General features: G+C 54.6%; 7 protein-coding genes across 7 annotated transcripts; 3 read left to right on the forward strand and 4 right to left on the reverse strand.

Moving 5' to 3' along the window:
* Positions 1-1,226: 1,226 nt before the first annotated feature.
* A1O1_00300 (3-methyl-2-oxobutanoate hydroxymethyltransferase) lies at positions 1,227-2,240 on the forward strand (the record flags this gene model as incomplete). Its single annotated transcript, XM_007721220.1, has 1 exon — positions 1,227-2,240. The coding sequence occupies one exon, from the start codon at positions 1,227-1,229 to the stop codon at positions 2,238-2,240; it is 1,014 nt and encodes a 337-aa protein (XP_007719410.1).
* A 69-nt stretch (positions 2,241-2,309) lies between these two features.
* Positions 2,310-3,002, reverse strand: A1O1_00301 (autophagy-like protein 12; the record flags this gene model as incomplete). The annotated part of the gene is made up of 3 exons (XM_007721221.1): positions 2,310-2,369; positions 2,432-2,631; positions 2,801-3,002. The coding sequence occupies 3 exons, from the start codon at positions 3,000-3,002 to the stop codon at positions 2,310-2,312; spliced, it is 462 nt and encodes a 153-aa protein (XP_007719411.1).
* A 1,098-nt stretch (positions 3,003-4,100) lies between these two features.
* Positions 4,101-4,799, reverse strand: A1O1_00302 (uncharacterized protein; the record flags this gene model as incomplete). The annotated part of the gene is made up of 1 exon (XM_007721222.1): positions 4,101-4,799. One exon carries the CDS (start codon positions 4,797-4,799, stop codon positions 4,101-4,103), a length of 699 nt encoding a protein of 232 aa, XP_007719412.1.
* A 557-nt stretch (positions 4,800-5,356) lies between these two features.
* Positions 5,357-7,651, reverse strand: A1O1_00303 (glucan 1,3-beta-glucosidase; the record flags this gene model as incomplete). Its single annotated transcript, XM_007721223.1, has 1 exon — positions 5,357-7,651. The coding sequence occupies one exon, from the start codon at positions 7,649-7,651 to the stop codon at positions 5,357-5,359; it is 2,295 nt and encodes a 764-aa protein (XP_007719413.1).
* A 460-nt stretch (positions 7,652-8,111) lies between these two features.
* Positions 8,112-8,987, reverse strand: A1O1_00304 (uncharacterized protein; the record flags this gene model as incomplete). The annotated part of the gene is made up of 2 exons (XM_007721224.1): positions 8,112-8,824; positions 8,924-8,987. The coding sequence occupies 2 exons, from the start codon at positions 8,985-8,987 to the stop codon at positions 8,112-8,114; spliced, it is 777 nt and encodes a 258-aa protein (XP_007719414.1).
* A 336-nt stretch (positions 8,988-9,323) lies between these two features.
* On the forward strand, positions 9,324-10,835 carry A1O1_00305 (xaa-Pro aminopeptidase; the record flags this gene model as incomplete). Its single annotated transcript, XM_007721225.1, has 1 exon — positions 9,324-10,835. The coding sequence occupies one exon, from the start codon at positions 9,324-9,326 to the stop codon at positions 10,833-10,835; it is 1,512 nt and encodes a 503-aa protein (XP_007719415.1).
* Positions 10,836-11,277: 442 nt separating this feature from the next.
* On the forward strand, positions 11,278-13,461 carry A1O1_00306 (uncharacterized protein; the record flags this gene model as incomplete). Its single annotated transcript, XM_007721226.1, has 2 exons — positions 11,278-11,557; positions 11,888-13,461. 2 exons carry the CDS (start codon positions 11,278-11,280, stop codon positions 13,459-13,461), a joined length of 1,854 nt encoding a protein of 617 aa, XP_007719416.1.
* Positions 13,462-17,164: the final 3,703 nt, after the last annotated feature.

Raw genomic sequence — 17,164 nt, forward strand, 5'->3', positions numbered from 1 at the left:
TCAGCAAAGACGAGACCAATGAAGGCTGGTTCGTCTCGACAGCAGGGAGAAAGCTGAAGCAATGGTGGCGAGGAGGGTGCGAAGTCGGAAGGGTGAGGTATGGTCTTGCGGAGCAGGACCGGAATGGACTGGCGGGTCGAGCTCGGCTCTTTCTCTGGGAGCCGGAGGAGTTAAGGATACTCAAGAGGTCTATAGATGTGACTGAATAGAACGGCTCGTTCGTGGGGGCTGTTGTACGGTTGTATGTGTTCTAACCAGGTTGCAAGGCGCAGAGAGAGGGGACGCTGGTGAGTAGGTTGGATATAGAAGACATGGGAACCCAGATGCGGTGTTGGGCGTTCATATGCGAGATGATGGTTGGAAGCGTGGGGCGGTGGATAGCACGTTGGTTGGCGGCCAGGCTGCGGTGGGAGCGCTTTAAGCACTCACTTTAGGCACCGAAGACCCCCGACTGGCGCCACCGCCCGCCTATGCGATAAGCCAACGACTTACGACACCCAAGTCGGACAGGTGAGATGTAGACTGGTCAGCTGCCCAGCGTCCGTGTTCGGAACAGGAGCAAAATATTGGTTGAACTGAGCATCATTCGCCAGCTCTGCCTCTGCTATCATCTGCCAGTAGTCAAGTCAACTTGACAGCCAGAAGGACGTTCTCAGGTACACATAGGTAGGTGCATGAGACAAAACCTCATTGAAGCCTTAGGGCCACCAGAGGCTTTGCGTACAGAGTGATCTATATCAGGCGAGAGCGCCCGAGTGAGGTGTTTTTCTATCTTGTCAATAGTGACATACCTCTGCTTGTCGAGCAAGTCTACTCACCCAGAGGTACCTAAGGGTTGAGCGTCAACATCTTAGAGTGACTCCTTCGGCTGCTGCAGTGGCTCGCAAAGAAAAAGCGTCTCTGGGTTGATGAGAGAAAGGTACCACGGTACTGAGAACAAAGAAGAGCTGTACGTAGAGGGCGCCTAAGCTCAAACAGTGTTAGGCGGCCATTTCAGCTATAGTCCGCGACCGTCAACACCGAGGCTCATCTGCGCACACTGCGTTCAAATTCACTAAACACCCTTTCTCAGATATACGCTTAAAGAACTCAGCACGACAACAATGAATATAACAACTCTTCCACCGCCACTTTCTCCCAAGATGACTCACGGTAGCTTGAGCTTCTTCTCAATTCTCGAGCAACTGTCATCCTCTCCCACCATACCCAGTCAATTTGGCTGAGAAATGGCCATAATCTCCTGCAGCAACGGAGCCTCTCTGCTCACACGACCACCATCTAGAATATGTCTGAAGACTCTCACACGACAGAGTCAACCATGGCAGCAGCTACGTTGGAGCTCACATTCTCCTTCGGCTCCCTCCCTTCTGGCCCGAGGCCAAAAGCCCGTCACCATCCAGACCCTGCAGAAGATGTACGCGGAAAAAAGCCCAATAACCATGCTGACGGCGCATAATTTCCCATCCGCGCTGATGGCACAAGAGGCGGGGATGGACATCATCTTGGTGGGAGATTCACTCGCAATGGTCTCGCTGGGCATGCCGGACACGTCCGAGGTCACCCTTGACGAAATGATAATGGCCGCTCGAGCCGTCAGTCGCGCAGCCAACCGAGCCTTCACCACTGGAGATTTGCCCATGGGTTCTTACGAAATCAGCCCTGAACAAGCGCTTGCCAGCGCAATCCGAATGGTCAAAGAAGGCCGAATGCAGAGCGTCAAACTCGAAGGCGGTATGGAAATGGCGCCCGCGATCAAAAAGATCACAACGGCAGGCATTCCCGTGTGCGCACACATCGGCCTGACACCTCAACGCCAGCATGCTCTTGGTGGATTTCGTGTCCAGGGAAATACCCTCGACAAAGCCATGTCTCTACTCAAGGATGCCAAAGCGGTAGAGGAGGCTGGCGCGTTCGCCGTCGTCCTGGAATGCGTTCCGTCTGATATCGCGGAAGAAGTGACCGGCGCTCTTAGGATACCCACGATTGGTATCGGCGCAGGCAACAAGACTAGTGGTCAAGTCTTGGTGCAGATCGACATGCTTGGGGTTCGGCCGCCCGACGCCTTCATGCCCAAGTTTGTTAAGAAATATGGATCGATATGGGACGCCGGCTTGGCTGCCATCAGGCAGTACAAGGAAGAAGTTGCCGACCGGAGCTACCCTGGGCCGCAGCATGTGTACAAGAGTGACACAAAGGTGACGGAAGCGTTAAGAGCTGCGATCCGGTCGGGCAAACCATAGGTCTTTCACCGTTATTGATGGTTGTGTTGCATTTCGCAAGCGGTTGCGGGGACTGGGGTTTGGCATGTTTCAACCAAAAGCAGGCGTGGCAGAGTAACTGACGATTAATTGATCGTCTGTCTTGAAACACTACAAAAGTTGGAACTTGATTAGCAATATCATGGACAAGGGGCCTGGATTTGGATACATACCCGAAATAAATTTCCCACGCCCTCGTCCAGACCAGGAGCAAACACGCTGTTGACGTACAGGAACAGCCCATCTCCTTCTTTGATACCGAGCTTCTTTCGTAGGAAGTTCAAGACGACGCTGAATCTAGACGACGCGTTGATCTTGAAGACTCTCTGCTTGAGTATCGGAGCAGACCCAATGGCTTGAAAGCGAACAGAAACTGTAGAACAAAGAGGGGTGGTCAGCGCCATGTAGAAGAGGGATCAAGACCCAGAGCGAGTCCGAGTAGAGCTCAGGTGTCCATCGTCCGCTGGTTTAAGACAAGGTGATCGGGGGAGATGTCCCAACACACAGCTTTTGGGCAACCACTTCATAGATATGGAACTTACCTTTGTGGTTATCAATCTCGTCAACCTCCTTCAGTGCCTGGCTGGCATCTTTCGGCAGATGGGTCAAAATGACACTGGCAGTCATGCTCATGGGCAGGTCACCACCGCCCACGCCCTCTTGATCATCCTCATCTTCGTCGTCAGGCGTCGCAATGTTGTCAGCATTCGTCTTGTGCTGCGGGACGAGCGGCGAGCGTTTCATGGAGGCAGATTCCTTCGAAGGCTGACTGGGTGAAGACATGAAGGATGTAGAGGTGTGTAAATCTTCTTGGGCAAAACCAACACAGATTGTCATGACAAATATAAACTCCCTCCTAGAACCGTCTTCTACACTCCGAAAACAATGAATGTGCTCCCTGTAGAAGAGTAGATGCATTCACTGCGTGGTGCCTGAGTCAGTGTATTTGGTATGTACTGCAGGGAGTAGAGTCAGGGTAGAGCCGATGTATTGCCGGCAACCAGTGACATGCGACGGAACGCGACTGCCAAGCACAAAGACAAAAGCAACATTGACGCGACATTTCAACCTCATTCTTTCAATATGCGAGCCGGTATCAGTATGAGCGTCGCCTTTGATGAGATTGTTGTCTGCTGCTGCCCAAGATCAAAGGTGGGTTTCACGTAGCTGACAATGCCCCAGATCTCAAGTCATTGCCATATAAAGAGTGTGGCCAACGAAGGAGGTGGCAGCAAGATTGAGCACAATGGCAACGACATGAACCGCAGGTTCGGCAGTCACAATGAGCCCAACGGCTGATGGAGGCGACGAGAGCACTACAGATAATTTCGACAATGGAAACAACGGGATCGCCGACCGCAACGGGAGAAGGTACCGATAAAGGTGATAAGAGTACTCAAGGCAACGAAAGCAGAGCACGACAAGAACGGTGCCGACCGCACGACTTACAAAGGTTAGCGACGATGGGAACGATAGGTTTGGCAACGGTAACGAGCTGGACGACCGATAATGGCGACGAGAGCACTCACCCTAACAAAAGGAGTTAATAACAAGACCGGTGCCGACCGTATAACTAACGAATAACAACGACGATGGGAGTGATAGGATCGGGAACTATAACGGAGTATAGGACCGATAAAAGCGACGAGATTATACGAGTCAACAAAGACAGGGGACGACAAGACTGGTGCCGACCGCACAATTAACAGACGAAGTACAGCGACGATGGAACTGCGGCGGCGACTGTAGCGAAAGAAGATGTGAACCGATATGGCCAGCGGCCTCGCATTACTCAAGCATAGCATGCTGTAATGGCTCGCTGTCGGCGGCCTGGGCCAAAGTTCAGGCCGGAAGACCAGGAAATCCGCCTGCCTGGCGAATCTTCGACAACCACTCCAGCATCAGCGCCTTTTCGGCGACGTGGCTGCCAGCGACGTGCCCAGCCTTCTCCAGGTCCTGGGCGACCTCCTCCTCCCTCTCCAGGCCCTGCAGAGCAGCAAGGTACTGCTTGCTCTCTCGGGTGCTGCCTGGCCTCGGGTCCTGGCCGCCGTGCGTGACCCGCCACTTGTTCAGAGCCAGCTTTTCTTTTGCCCGATCGCGAAGCTTGGCCCGGACCTCGGCGTCGTTGGTGGTGGAGGTGGTGGCGGCGGCATAGTCCAGCGCCTTCCGAAGGTAGTATGGGCTCCAATTGAGCGTGTCGTCGCGTGCCACCAGCCGATCTACCAGTGCGCCCGGTTGCTCCTCTCCATCGTCTCCCCAGGCCAGTTCTCCGACGACCTCCTCGACAAGAACTCTGAGATTTGCGAGATGTGTTTGGTCCGGTATGTCGTAGGAGGCCGGGATGTAGTCCTGCTTCAGGACCCAGGCGATCTCGCGAGGCTGCATACCATGCAAGGCCAACCAGAGGAGCAAGTCGCGATCGTTGTCGTCTAGGAAGTCGTAGACGGAGCGAGTGGGAGTGTTTGGGTTGACGAAATCTGCAGCGCGAAAAGCCTTTCTCCATACTGCGGCGGTGTCGGCGGGCCGAATGGTTCCTGACATTATGAGGCTTGATTTGACTGTGATGGACTGCTGTGAGGTGCGTGGAGAGGTCTTTGACTGTGATGAAGCGTGTGGAAAGGTATTCGGTCTGGTATCTGACGTTTCAAGAATCAAGGTAGGTTCTGTGATGGTTGGTGGTGCAAGAGATGAAGCGAGTTGCGAGGTGGATGAAGAGGATAAGGCGAGGTCAACGAAGGGTGCGGCAGGAATACCTGATACCTAACACATGGGAGATGCCCTGTTTTTCCTACGTGAAGGTGAGGTGAGGTGAGGGCGAGGTACAGCGCAACGCTTGTGAGCCATACTGACCGGCAGATGTCTGCGCGAAACTGCAATGAGTGCGGCTTCAGATCGATTGCTGCACCACTACTATTCTACGAGATCCGCTGCATCTGACACAGTTCAACTGGGTACGGGAGGGTATATGTTCGATGGACCGCTGCCACTATGCGTTGCTAAGCTATCATGAAAGCCGTACATTATGCCTCCTTTGGCACAACCGATCCACGGAGAAGATCCAAAACTCCTACACAATGCATCGATCGCTCAAGATCTCATCAATAACTTTCAGGGAGGTCGCTAAAATCGGGGACATCGGAATCACACTTGAACGACGGCGAGTAAGCCTTGTCCGGCAATATGCCAGCCTTCAGACCCAACATCCAGCTCCACTGGGTAGCACTCTCGGTCTTCCAGGTCCAATAGAACCAGCCCCAGGCCTGTTCGAAGCTATGCATTTGTGCCTCAGCATACATCTGCAAGAATTGCTTGTACGAGTCACTGTACTGGCTGGGGTCAGCGTTGGCTTGTGCGCAGGAACAGGGCGGCTCAGCGCAGGTAGGAGTCAAAACAGCCGTCTGCGAATCTCCCGTGTCGAGCGTGCCAGCCCACCTGGAGCCTACGCCGACATTGTTGAGATTGGGCGTACAGTCCGTATCGGCTTGAGACCACTCGCCGTCCAGAATCGGACCCCATCCGGTGTCGGGATTGTTTGCTGCCACGATCAGCCCAGTCCAGCCGGAGCAGGCGAGGTTGATTTTGTCTTTGTGTTTCAGCTTGAGCTGGCCGGTGTTGAAGATCTGGTATTGATGCGTGTCCATGACCAGCTTGTCGTCGACGCCGTGGAACATGTTGTCCCAAGAGTCCAGACTCAAAAACCCATCGCCGAACACGAGATACTGTTTGATGCCATTGCCACGGATCACCGCGACGGCTTTCTTGTTCCAGTCCACCACCGAGTCCGGCGGGATGACGAGCATCTTGGGCTCATTTACCAGGCCGTAGATGGTCACCACGTTTTTGTATCGATCTTGGGCGAAGAATTTGGACAGCTGATCATGGATATCCAAAGATCTCTGTGCATTTGTGGTGCCATTCGCCCCCAAGATCCAGCCAATGTCGCCTTGGTGGCCGCTGTGTGCCCATCCATTCTGACTTCCAGGCAAGGAGTGTAAGTCCAAATTCACCCGCAATCCGTTCTCTCGTGCATATTCGATGGCACGAAGCAGATATCGCCAGGCGACCTTTGGCAGATAGGGATCGCCTTCGTACGTGGTCACAGCCCAGTAGGGGAACGGGATTCTCACATGGTCCAGGCCGGCGTTTCGGATGTCGACGAAGCTCTGCTTGGTGATGAACGTGGCATAATGCGACTCGAGGACCCGCTGGGCCGATGAGCCCAGTTTCTGCGTCAAGGTCCATTCATCCACGACTTTGGCTGAGGCGGGATAGCTGAACAGCGATGGAGTGATGAATGGTTCCAGCGAAAGCCAGCCTCCAATGTTGACTCCGCGGATGGGCACCTTGCCATATTCCCAGTTCTCATTCAGGGCGGGAACGTTGTCGTTTGCTTTGGCCGAGTCGTCCCAGCTCGAATGGAGGCCCATGACAGACAATCCGCCGACCGTCTCATTTGTGTATGTACAGTTGAAATCCGTGGTATCCAGCCACGTCGAGATGTCGGTGTATGTACCTTCTGCACTCTCTGGTACAGAACTCGAATCACAATCATTTTTTGGATCAGACGAAGTCGACGAGGAAGCAGAATTCGAGGAAGATGAAGATGAAGACCCTCCCGATGACTTTTTGCTGTTATTGCTCACGACCACGCCGACGGGGATGAGGATCGCCAACAACACCGCCACGGCGAGTAATGCCCACCACAGCTTCTTCCGTGACCGTCGTCCATGCCCTTCATAGAATTCTTCGTTCTCGTATCGACCACCACCTCCACCTCCTCCGCCAGGTTTATGACGAGTGTGCTTGTGCGCTCTGCCCTCCTCGAGGATCGCCCCACTGACATTGCGATTTTTCTGCTTCTGCTTCTGCTTTTTGCGCTGTTTCTGCTGCGACACCTCGACGGCCTTGAGTTCCTTGTACTGTTTCTGTCGGCGTTTGCGTTGGTCGTATTTCTCCTGGAACTCGGCTTTCTCGTTGTAAGCGTTCAGCTTGGCCAAAGCGTCGCTACTGAGCAATTGGCTCGTGCTGTTCGTCGAGGTGCCGGAACTGTATTTTGCCCTGTCTCTCTTTGGTTCTCGCTCTGCTTCTATTCTCGTTGTCTCGCGTCTCGAAGTGTAACGGTAGTCACGGTTTCCTCCGCCAGCGCCAGCGCCACCGCTCGTACTTCTATGTCTTCCACTCGCGCGCCGGGGTTTCTTCTCCGGTGACGGCACAGGCGATGACTTGGCTTTCTCTTTCGTCCTCCGTTTCGGGGTCGTGCGTGGATGTTCGTCATCGGTATTGTCATCCACGTGCGCAGGCGGTGCAGGGGCCGCAGGGCGAGCCCCGGGAGGACGGTTGAATGCTGGGCGGGTGTCGGCCCTCGCCGTGGAGTCGCGACGGGGCTTCGACATGCAAAAGCAGCTGCGCGTGAGCGTAGAGGAGATGCTTCATATCAGAGTCGAGTTCTGGGGATTATGGTTCATTGATCGCATGAAAGGAATGCTGTACTACTGTTGCTGGCCGCGTATGTAGAAGGCATTCATTCCAATCGCTGGGGTCCGTCGAGTCTTGGTTTCTTTGTGTTTACGGGATTTGCGTTGACGTGGCAACGAGACCATGTGCGACTTTCTTCCACATCTCAATTCTACCATCTGGTAAGGCTTCCAAGCGATAGTAGTTATTAATTCTATATGTCCAACCAAGGCACGATGAACTTCATCCTCAGATTATGTAGGAATATATGCCTTTCGCGTCGTATCATGCGCCTGGAAGGGAACACAACAAATCGTCCAACTGAATGCCGCATACACAGTCAAGGCAACTAACTAACGATCTATCCCTTACAAACCTACCTCCAGTTCTCTGGACTTGTCAGGGCTCGTTCACCGCATTCAGCGCAATCTCGCGATTCCCCCGATTCACCTCCGACACATAACGGTCCAGGTACGCCGGGATCTGCGCGACTTTATTCGTCGCACTCGGTACGGGAGCGTCGAGAGCCTCATACACGGGCACGACGCCGGTCCAGACCTTGTCGGTGATCTCGTCTCTGGTCTGATCCTTCGGCTCGTCATGCGGACCACCCTGGCGGACCTTGCCACTGCCGCTCTCGATCTTGACTCGGAGAATCGTGGTCGAGGTCATCTCGACATTGTCGGGCGGGACGCGGGTATTCTCCCACCGCCCGGCCACCACTTTGTCGGTGATCAGCTGCATGGCGTACACTTTCTCCTCGGCCGTCTCCACGAGTCTGGCGTACCCCTGCAGCACGGCCGAGCGGTAGTTGTAGCTATGTGAGTTGGGCGTCAGCGACAGCACGAAGCCGTCCACTTTGGTCGCGGCGACGCAGATCGGGAGACCGTCGGGAGACTCTCGTGCCAGACGCATCAGGCGCGAACTGACGTAGCCGTGGAGATAGCAGTCCAGTGGCTCGTCGAGGCCGGAGGATGGATACTCGAAGGATCCCATGGCCCCGATCATGGGGAGGATTGCTGGGAAGGGCTGGTCGGCGCTGGGGGCGAAGGAGACATGGAGGACAGAAGTCGTGTTGATGATGGAATGGATGGCGCCTAGGTCATAGGTTGCTACAGAGTCCCAATCAGGAGATCAGTTTTTCCTGTCTACTAGCCGATAGACAGATCCTAGGCAGAAATATACTTCTCTGGGCACCTTGAAGTACTCACCTCTGCTGTTGTATCGCTTGACTGTATTCTCGGGCTTTTTGGGGTATTCCAGATTTCGAACCATTTTGGCGGTCTGTCTGCGCCTGTAGGCAATTGTTCTGCAATAGATCTGGACTGGACGGGGTCAACAGCATTCATGTGTATCTTATAACGGACAAGGACAACATCATAGTCGATCGTATGAGTCACTGACAGTCCAATGCCCATGAGTCGGAATCAAATGCGAAGGGCGTCAATGGACATGTCCATGTCTGTCCGAGTGAGGAAACTCGATGCGACTGACAGCAGCATTTGGAGAAGAGCGACGCCGCCAGTTCGTTCGTCTTCTTGATGAGATCAGTGTCTACTCGTATCTGTCTGTCTAGATATATACACTTCTGCTACCACTGTCTCGCCCTGCATGTCGATGCGGAGGACATTATGGCAGACGCTCAAGTGTGCCGATAATGTCCTCAATGGCCTCAACGGCCGGACACCCAGCAACGCTGCTCGTCTCAGCAGAAAATGCCCTCGATCCTCACGCCGCAGCTACAACACCATCACGGTGAACGCTGCGGACCTTTCCTTCGGCCAGCCCGTGCATGAGACGCATCCACACCTCCTCCAGCCAGGCGAGCTGACGCCGGGCATCACCGCGCAAGAATATGCCGACCGACGAACCAAGCTGGCTGCCAGACTCCCCGACCGGGCCATCGCGATTGTGGCGGCGTCCGACATCCAATTCCGGTCCGGCAGCGTGTTCTACGAGTTCCACCAAGACCCGGACTTCCTGTATCTGACGGGATTCAACGAGCCGGAAGCGCTGGCGGTGATCGGCAAAGATCCCACAGGAACAGACCATACATTCCACCTGTTCGTGCGCGAGAAGGACCGCAAGGCGGAGATCTGGGACGGCGCGCGATCCGGCACGCAGGCGGCTCGAGACGTGTTCAACGCCGACGAGACGGGCGACATCACACGGCTGAAGAAGGTTCTGCCGCAGCTCGTGGGCGAGGCGTCGCAGGTCTATACCGACATCACGACGCCCGACCCGAACCAGTCCGCTCTCCGGCGATTCCTGTACGGGCCGTCGCGCAAGAAGACCGACTTCTCCGAACTGATCGAGGCCAGCAAAGTGCATCGACTGCGCCCGATCCTCAACGATCTCCGCGCCTTCAAAAGCCCCGCGGAGATCGAGGTCATGCGAAGAGCCGGGAAGGCGTCAGGCCGAGCACACACCGAAGCCATGCGGCGGGCGTGGACGCGCGAAAAGGACCTCGATGCATATCTCCGCTACCGGTTCGTCGCGGACGGATGCGACACCATCGCCTTCGAGCCCGTCGTGGCCGGCGGCAAGAATGCGCTGAGCATCCACTACGTGCGCAACGACGACGTGCTGCAGGATGACGAGATGGTGTTGGTCGACGGCGCTGGCAAATCCGCCGGATACATCTCCGACATCACCAGAACGTGGCCCGTCGGCGGGAAGTTCTCTGACGCCCAGCGCGATCTGTACCAGGCCGTCCTAACCGTGCAGAGGACGTTGATCTCGTTGTGTCGAGGCAGCGCCAACATGTCGCTGGACAAATTGCACAGCATTGCCGAGGACTATCTGGCGAAAGAGCTGCAACAGATCGGATTCGACGTCACGTCCAAGACCATCGAGGCCCTGTTTCCCCATCATTTGAGCCACTACATCGGCATGGACGTCCACGATACCGTGGGATATACCCGGAAAACCGTGTTGCAGGAAGGTCATTGTATCACTATCGAGCCAGGTATCTATGTGCCGGATGATGAGCGATGGCCTAAGCATTTCAGGAACATGGGTGTGCGGATCGAAGACAGCATCAGCGTGCAGGAGGATTCTCCCTACGTCTTGACTACGGAGGCGGTCAAGGAGGTGGTGGACATTGAAGCCTTGAGAGATTGAGCCATCCGTATCTGCTGGTCTAGAAGGACTCCATCTGGCGTAAAAGTAGAATTGGAATTGAACAAACAAAATGTACAACATGCTGCTGGTCAAAGTACAGGAGATGCCTTCTCTTCATACCATCAGCATATTATATTGGCTATATGTAGATTACTACTACTCTTGACGTCTTCATCCCCGACTCGCTAACGTGAGAGATGTGTCTGTCGTATATTTACTATATCTCTTAGATCTCTATATCTCCTCTATCTCCATGTCTGCCGTAACCCGCTCTTTTCCTACTCGGGCCATTCCCCAGTCTAACAACCAATCGACGCAGCAGAAACAAAAACCCCCCACCAGGTGTTATCAACTCTTGATCATCTTCCATATCATCGGCTTGACACGCCAGCCAGCCAGTTTCAGAGACCATTCCGAGAAGCAAGAACACAGACAAACAGAGATGGCCATCCCAGTCAAACCCTCCTCGGCTTCAGATCCGTCCGAAACGAGTCCTCTGCTGAACCATCACGGTGATGTTGATGAGAATGCTGTGTCCCACGCCAACAGCTACACCGTCGACCCGGAGAACCATCAACCTCCATCCACCGCTGCAGATGCAGATGGCGACGACAATGACACCGGCGTCAACGAGGTCGTCGCGGTCGCAGAGGAACTGAGCAGGGAGAGACTCGTGGCTATCATGGCCGCGACGTGGATTGGTATCTTCTTCGCCGCTTTGGGTATGTCATGTTTCTCACTTTTTCGGAATCCCCCCGTCGTTGTCGTTGTCGTTGTCGGTAGCAATGTGGTTGTCTGGGTTCTATGGCATGATCTAGGGCAGAAGCGGGCGGTTGAGCAGGATCATACTGGTGCTGCTACTCTGCTCCAGCTACACTGCTCCAGCTACAAGCTGTACAGCCATCATCGGTGCTGGAAATGCACTCAGTACTATATACCCCGTCGACTCCTGCAATGTCTGTCCACCTATTGTCATGATCTGGACTCTCTCAACCCCCATCATCGAACTTACTTACTCATACTAACCAACCCATCTCCTCGTCATCGCTCAGACACAACCATCGTCGCAACCCTCACCGGCCCGATCTCATCAAGTTTCAACTCCCTCAGCCTCCTATCGTGGCTCGCGACCGGCTACCTGATCGCCAATGCCGCATGCCAACCGCTGTCCGGGAAACTGACCGACATCTTCTCGCGCCGGACAGGCCTGATCTTCAGCAACATCTTCTTCGCCGCGGGCACGCTGATGTGCGGCTTGGCCCCGACCGCGGGCGTCATGATCGCCGGACGCGTCGTGGCCGGCGTCGGCGGCGGCGGGCTGACCTGCATCTCGACCTTCGTGACGTCCGACCTGATCCCGCTGCGCAGGCGAGGTCTATGGCAAGGCTACGGCAATCTCGTCTACGGGCTGGGGATGGGGTCCGGGGGTGTGGTCGGCGGCGCCTTGGCCGACTCGTTGTCCTGGCGCTGGGCGTTTCTGATGCAGATCCCGTTCATTGTCGTGTCGACTGTCATGGTGTGGTTTCTGTTGGATATGCCAGTTTCTGTTCTTTCTGGGCATTCTGATGTTAACACCAACAACAATCACAACTCTAACACCAACGACTCTAACAGCCCCAACGACACCAAAAACTCGGCCCTCCGCCGCATCGATTTCTCCGGCTCCGCCCTCCTCGTCATCTCCTTGGTCCTACTTCTTCTCGGCCTCAACAGCGGCGGCAATCAACTGCCCTGGTCGCACCCGCTGATCATAGCTTCTCTGGTGCTTGCTGGCGTCACGCTTCTCGGCTTCATCTATCTCGAATCCCAGGCCGAATTAAACTCGAATCCAAATTCCACTTCGACTCCGGCGTCCCGCCGTCGTCGTCACCGCGAACCAATCCTCCCCGTCCTCCTGATCGCACGCACCCGCACCGTTCTCTCCGCCTGCCTCACGAACTGGTTCAGCACCATGAGCGCCTTCCTAGCACTGTACTACGTGCCACTGTACCTGCAAGTGCGCGGCTTCAGCGCCACGGCCGCCGGCCTGCGCGTCATCCCCTTCGCCGTCGCCACGTCCGTCGGCAGTCTGGGCTCGGGCTACCTGATGCGCCTCACGGGCCGCTACTACTGGCAGCTGGTTGCGGTGATGGGCGTGTACGTCCTCGGCGCCGCCCTGCTGTGCACGTTCCAGCTCGACTCTGCCGGCTGGCAGACCTACCTGTACGTCACGCCGCTGGGCATGGCGTACGGGAGCATGTTGACCATCACGCTGGTCGCCATGATCTCCGCCGTCGACCATGCGCACCAGGCCGTCATTACCGCCGCGAGCTATGCGTTCCGTTCGACCGGCTCGACCATCGGCATCACCGTGGCGAGTGCCGTGTTTCAGAACATCCTGACCAAAGAGCTGGTCGGTCAGTATGGGGATATGCCCGACAGTCGGGGCGAGATCCGCAGAATCAGAAACAGTCTGGATGAACTCGGTCGGTTGCCGCTCGGTTGGGACAGGGCCGTCGTCTTGGATATCTACATGGATGCACTGAGGGGCGCGTTTGTTGCAGGGTTGGGACTGGCCGTGTTGGCTGCTCTTGCTGCGCTGGCTATGAAGGAGCATGTTCTACATCACAATCTCGCTAGGAAATAGGGGAACACTGGTCCGCATAGAAAGAAGCCTGCACGGATCTGAGTTGGACGTGATGGTGATAGACGCTATATAAAATGGGATGGCTAGTAGACTTGATTGAGTTGGCGAGAATATAGAATTCAGCTTAGCTAGATATGATACCGGTGCTGACTAGCTGATATTAGGTGTTCAGAAGTGCATGGCATACAAGGTGATGGATATATATGTCGACACATTATCACCAGATGGGTGTACTTGGTCAGCGTTCAAGATAGCATCCATCATACCAGTCCGGACCACATTCAACGGAGACAACTCTCAATCGCTCACAAGGAGTATCGTGGCCAATCAAGCGGAGCAAACCATCAACAGAGACTTGTCTGATCCCCATGGAATTCGCTGGAACTCGAATCTTACCTTTCGTCTATTCTGTTGCCTTGAGTGCTCACCTCATAAAAATGCCATCAATCGTCCGTCTCAAGTGACAAGCCCACTGTTTCACCCAGCAGACTTTCAGGACAATTTCGAGACATGGTACATTGCTCCGATCCAACAACCACAATGAGCGTTGTGTCATGATTTGATCCATATCTTGCTGACTTGATTCAATGCAGATTCTTCTTGAAGTGGTCTTCACAGTTGGAATATCCGGCATTTGGATCGACAGCGCAGACATGCGCATAATGGGGTCTGATCGTCTCATTGGCTGTTGTCGGAGGGCTATGGGAGGATTGGCACACGGAGCTGTACCTAGAGCTGGTCTGAGAAGACTAGTGGTACCATTCAAGACTCGCAGTTGTCTTCCTAAGGTCCTGATCCGTGGCAGTCACAAATGCAGTGACCGGCGAGACTTCAATGGCAGGAAGGAATCTGCGTGCGGATGGGTACCTGCTGTCAGCATCCGAGGGTTGAATACTCGTCCTCACCTCACAAGGAGGAGAATGGCAACATACCTAAAGTACTGCTATTAGCTGAAGTAGTCTCAAGCCCGACCAGCAAAGGTCGTTGGTCTTCACCGAGATTGTAAACTGCGGTATATCTTGCGTTGTGGAGGGCGCTTCATCAAGTCAGTAGAATCTGTCATTGATCAAAGCCGTAACTCGTGAGAGGAGCAGAAAGAAGCAGGACCACCATCCAGGGACAAGACGTATGGTAGGTTGAGCTGGAGCTGCTGTAGATAGAGTCAATCTTCACGACAGTCCAGGAGACTGACTGACCCAGGAGACGGAGCGTCTTTGGACCGCAGAGCCTCATGCCTCGAGCAGACAGCTATCAGGACTGACTCGAGTAAAGCAAGCTCAAGTGTATCGTTAGTCATGTGGTAGCAAGTCAGACATCCTAGTCCACCTTCACACCTTCACGCGGGCCGGCAATCCTGGCCTCGATGATGTGGCAAGATGGGGTAGGCTTCAGGATGAAAGATCCTGCCATGATCCAACCCATATTGCCTCTGACCTGGGACCATTTATCTGCCCATCACACGGGGAATCTCTGACCCGCTTCCTTGCCGTGCATCGAAGCGAGGATGCTGAGCAAAGTCCGACAAGAAACAGTGTGGGTCCTCGCAGCTTCCTAAAGCCTGCCAGGGCAAAGACCGCTCGCCTCATTCTTCCTACGTTCGGCCCCATGTTGCCATCCACGACTGGAGAATCCCTGACGATAAGGAGGCCATGTGAACTGCTGGCTTGGCAGGAAGACCAGCGTGATGAGACCTAGACCCGTATGATACACTGCCTCCACAGCGTTGTTTCTTCTGACTCGAATGGACTGGAGCAAGCATGAAGCCCGTCAAACTTAAGCATTTCAGCCCAACTGCTCCATACCGATACAGAGTTCACTGGGGGAACGAAGGGGTTGCGTGGTTATTGTCCGCGAAAGCATGCTAGTATGATAGCTGCAGATGTCGAACTCATGGCGTGGAGAAGTGCAAAAGAGTGGATCTTGGAAAGCCATAAGCATGTCGCGTTCAACAGGCACTGACACCCTCTGCGGCGTGGGAGAGACTACAGGCTGCAGGACCAAGGATGACACCCCACCCAGGGGACAAAGGACCAGAAAGCAACGGAGACAGATTACCTCCTCGGGACTTCTTGCCGCCACCGACAGGCAGAAGATATGGATGCCAGGCTCGGAAGCTGGACCTATTTCTCCAGTGGCTTCGTCCGAGGTGGGAAAGAAAGCGAAATCGTGTTCATCCATGCAGTCTGGCCCCTGGAAGTGAGCGGGTTACCAGCAGGGATCAACTTTTGACAGTTGATGCCCACCAATGCCGTCAAGACAGCTCAACACACTGCACAGCTTGATGTGCCAGAGAACATCCGCTAGATATATGAGCGAAATGGCAATATTTCCGCTCCGGGCTGATGCGCTGTCCGATCACTGAGGCTATGGTTAGGTCGACTTTTGGGAGAAAAGGCTGACCAGCCACCAGCTGAGTCGGCCTGCGACGCTGGTCTGGCCAAATCACAAAGGAATGACAACTTCGTCTGGAGCAAGGGGATAGAGAGGGTCTGGTCCAGTGATCGCTTGTCCGTCTCGAGAACCATTCGAGCCACGTTTTGCAATGAAGCTGGCCAAACGTGGCATTGTTGACCAAGGGACCTAGAGACGGTTCGCGCTCCGCATGCCCATGTGGACAAAACTCGTACGATCCCTACCTCCACTGCCGTAGCACCCATCGCCCCTCGTCCCGGCATGCTCTAGCGGGGTCTTTCTGAAAGTATCTTTTTGTACGTCAAAGGTCGATCACGGGCGACCTTCAAGCCAACCGTCAGGAAGAACCCTGGAGCGTCTCACTTCAATGGTTGTAGGTCATGTTTTGAGGCTTTGCCGCGGCCTAGTGGTCTCGGAAACAATGCGACAGATCTGACATATCCGCTAGGCTGTCAAAGATTACCTTTCAATGTAGCCGAACTCCAGGCTTCGGGGAATATGACGGCGATCTGCGGAGTCCAAGAGTCCATGCAGTAAAGGTGTAACAGTTGCCAACTGGCAGCAACAGTTGCATGTTTCCGCCATGACCACGGCTTGCTGCGGCAAGTGATTGCTGTCTAAAGTCCGCAAGCTGATCCACCACTTGGGCCCAAAGGTCGCTTCTGCGGGTCCTGGCAATCCACGACTCACAGTGTGACACTTTTCAACCGCCGTGCTGCTGGTGCTTCTTCCGGAAAGGTCGGACACTCGAGTGCCATAGCGTTGACCTCGGAGGTCGAAGGTAGCCATGGAAACGAAGAACGTTAGCTGCATGATGCGATGAGAGAAGGGCATGTGCTGCAGTATCCATGCCGTCTCGTGCTTGCCATGCTTGGTTGTCATGAAAATCCCCTGGATTTGCTACCTGTGACAATCCATGAAGCAGGGATGGCATGATGCATAGGAGCGGCCACTACCGCTGCCATTGCCGCTGATGGGGTGGGTGAGGGCATGCACTGTGAATCGAAACATTTGTCGTAACTAGTCAGAGTGCGATTGGTCAGTATGGTGGACACGTCTCAAGTTGCCCTGGATAAGAGGTGGCAAAGACGTCCATACTGCAAGCGAGAAGGTCGCATTTGCTGGTTTGGAAAAAGATATATCAATCTCAAGAGGCCCATAGCGCCACTGCGAAGCCTCGAGTTCAGCTCGTCCAAAAGTTTCTGGGCGACAGTGAAACGAGGTCCGAAAATAACAATTGTAGGTGCTTACAGTGAGTCCTCCCAAACCCCATGAGGCGCAAGAGTCAAGC

Source organism: Capronia coronata (assembly GCF_000585585.1).
Source record: "Capronia coronata CBS 617.96 chromosome Unknown acBCG-supercont1.1, whole genome shotgun sequence".
Taxonomy (NCBI): Eukaryota; Fungi; Ascomycota; class Eurotiomycetes; order Chaetothyriales; family Herpotrichiellaceae; genus Capronia; species Capronia coronata.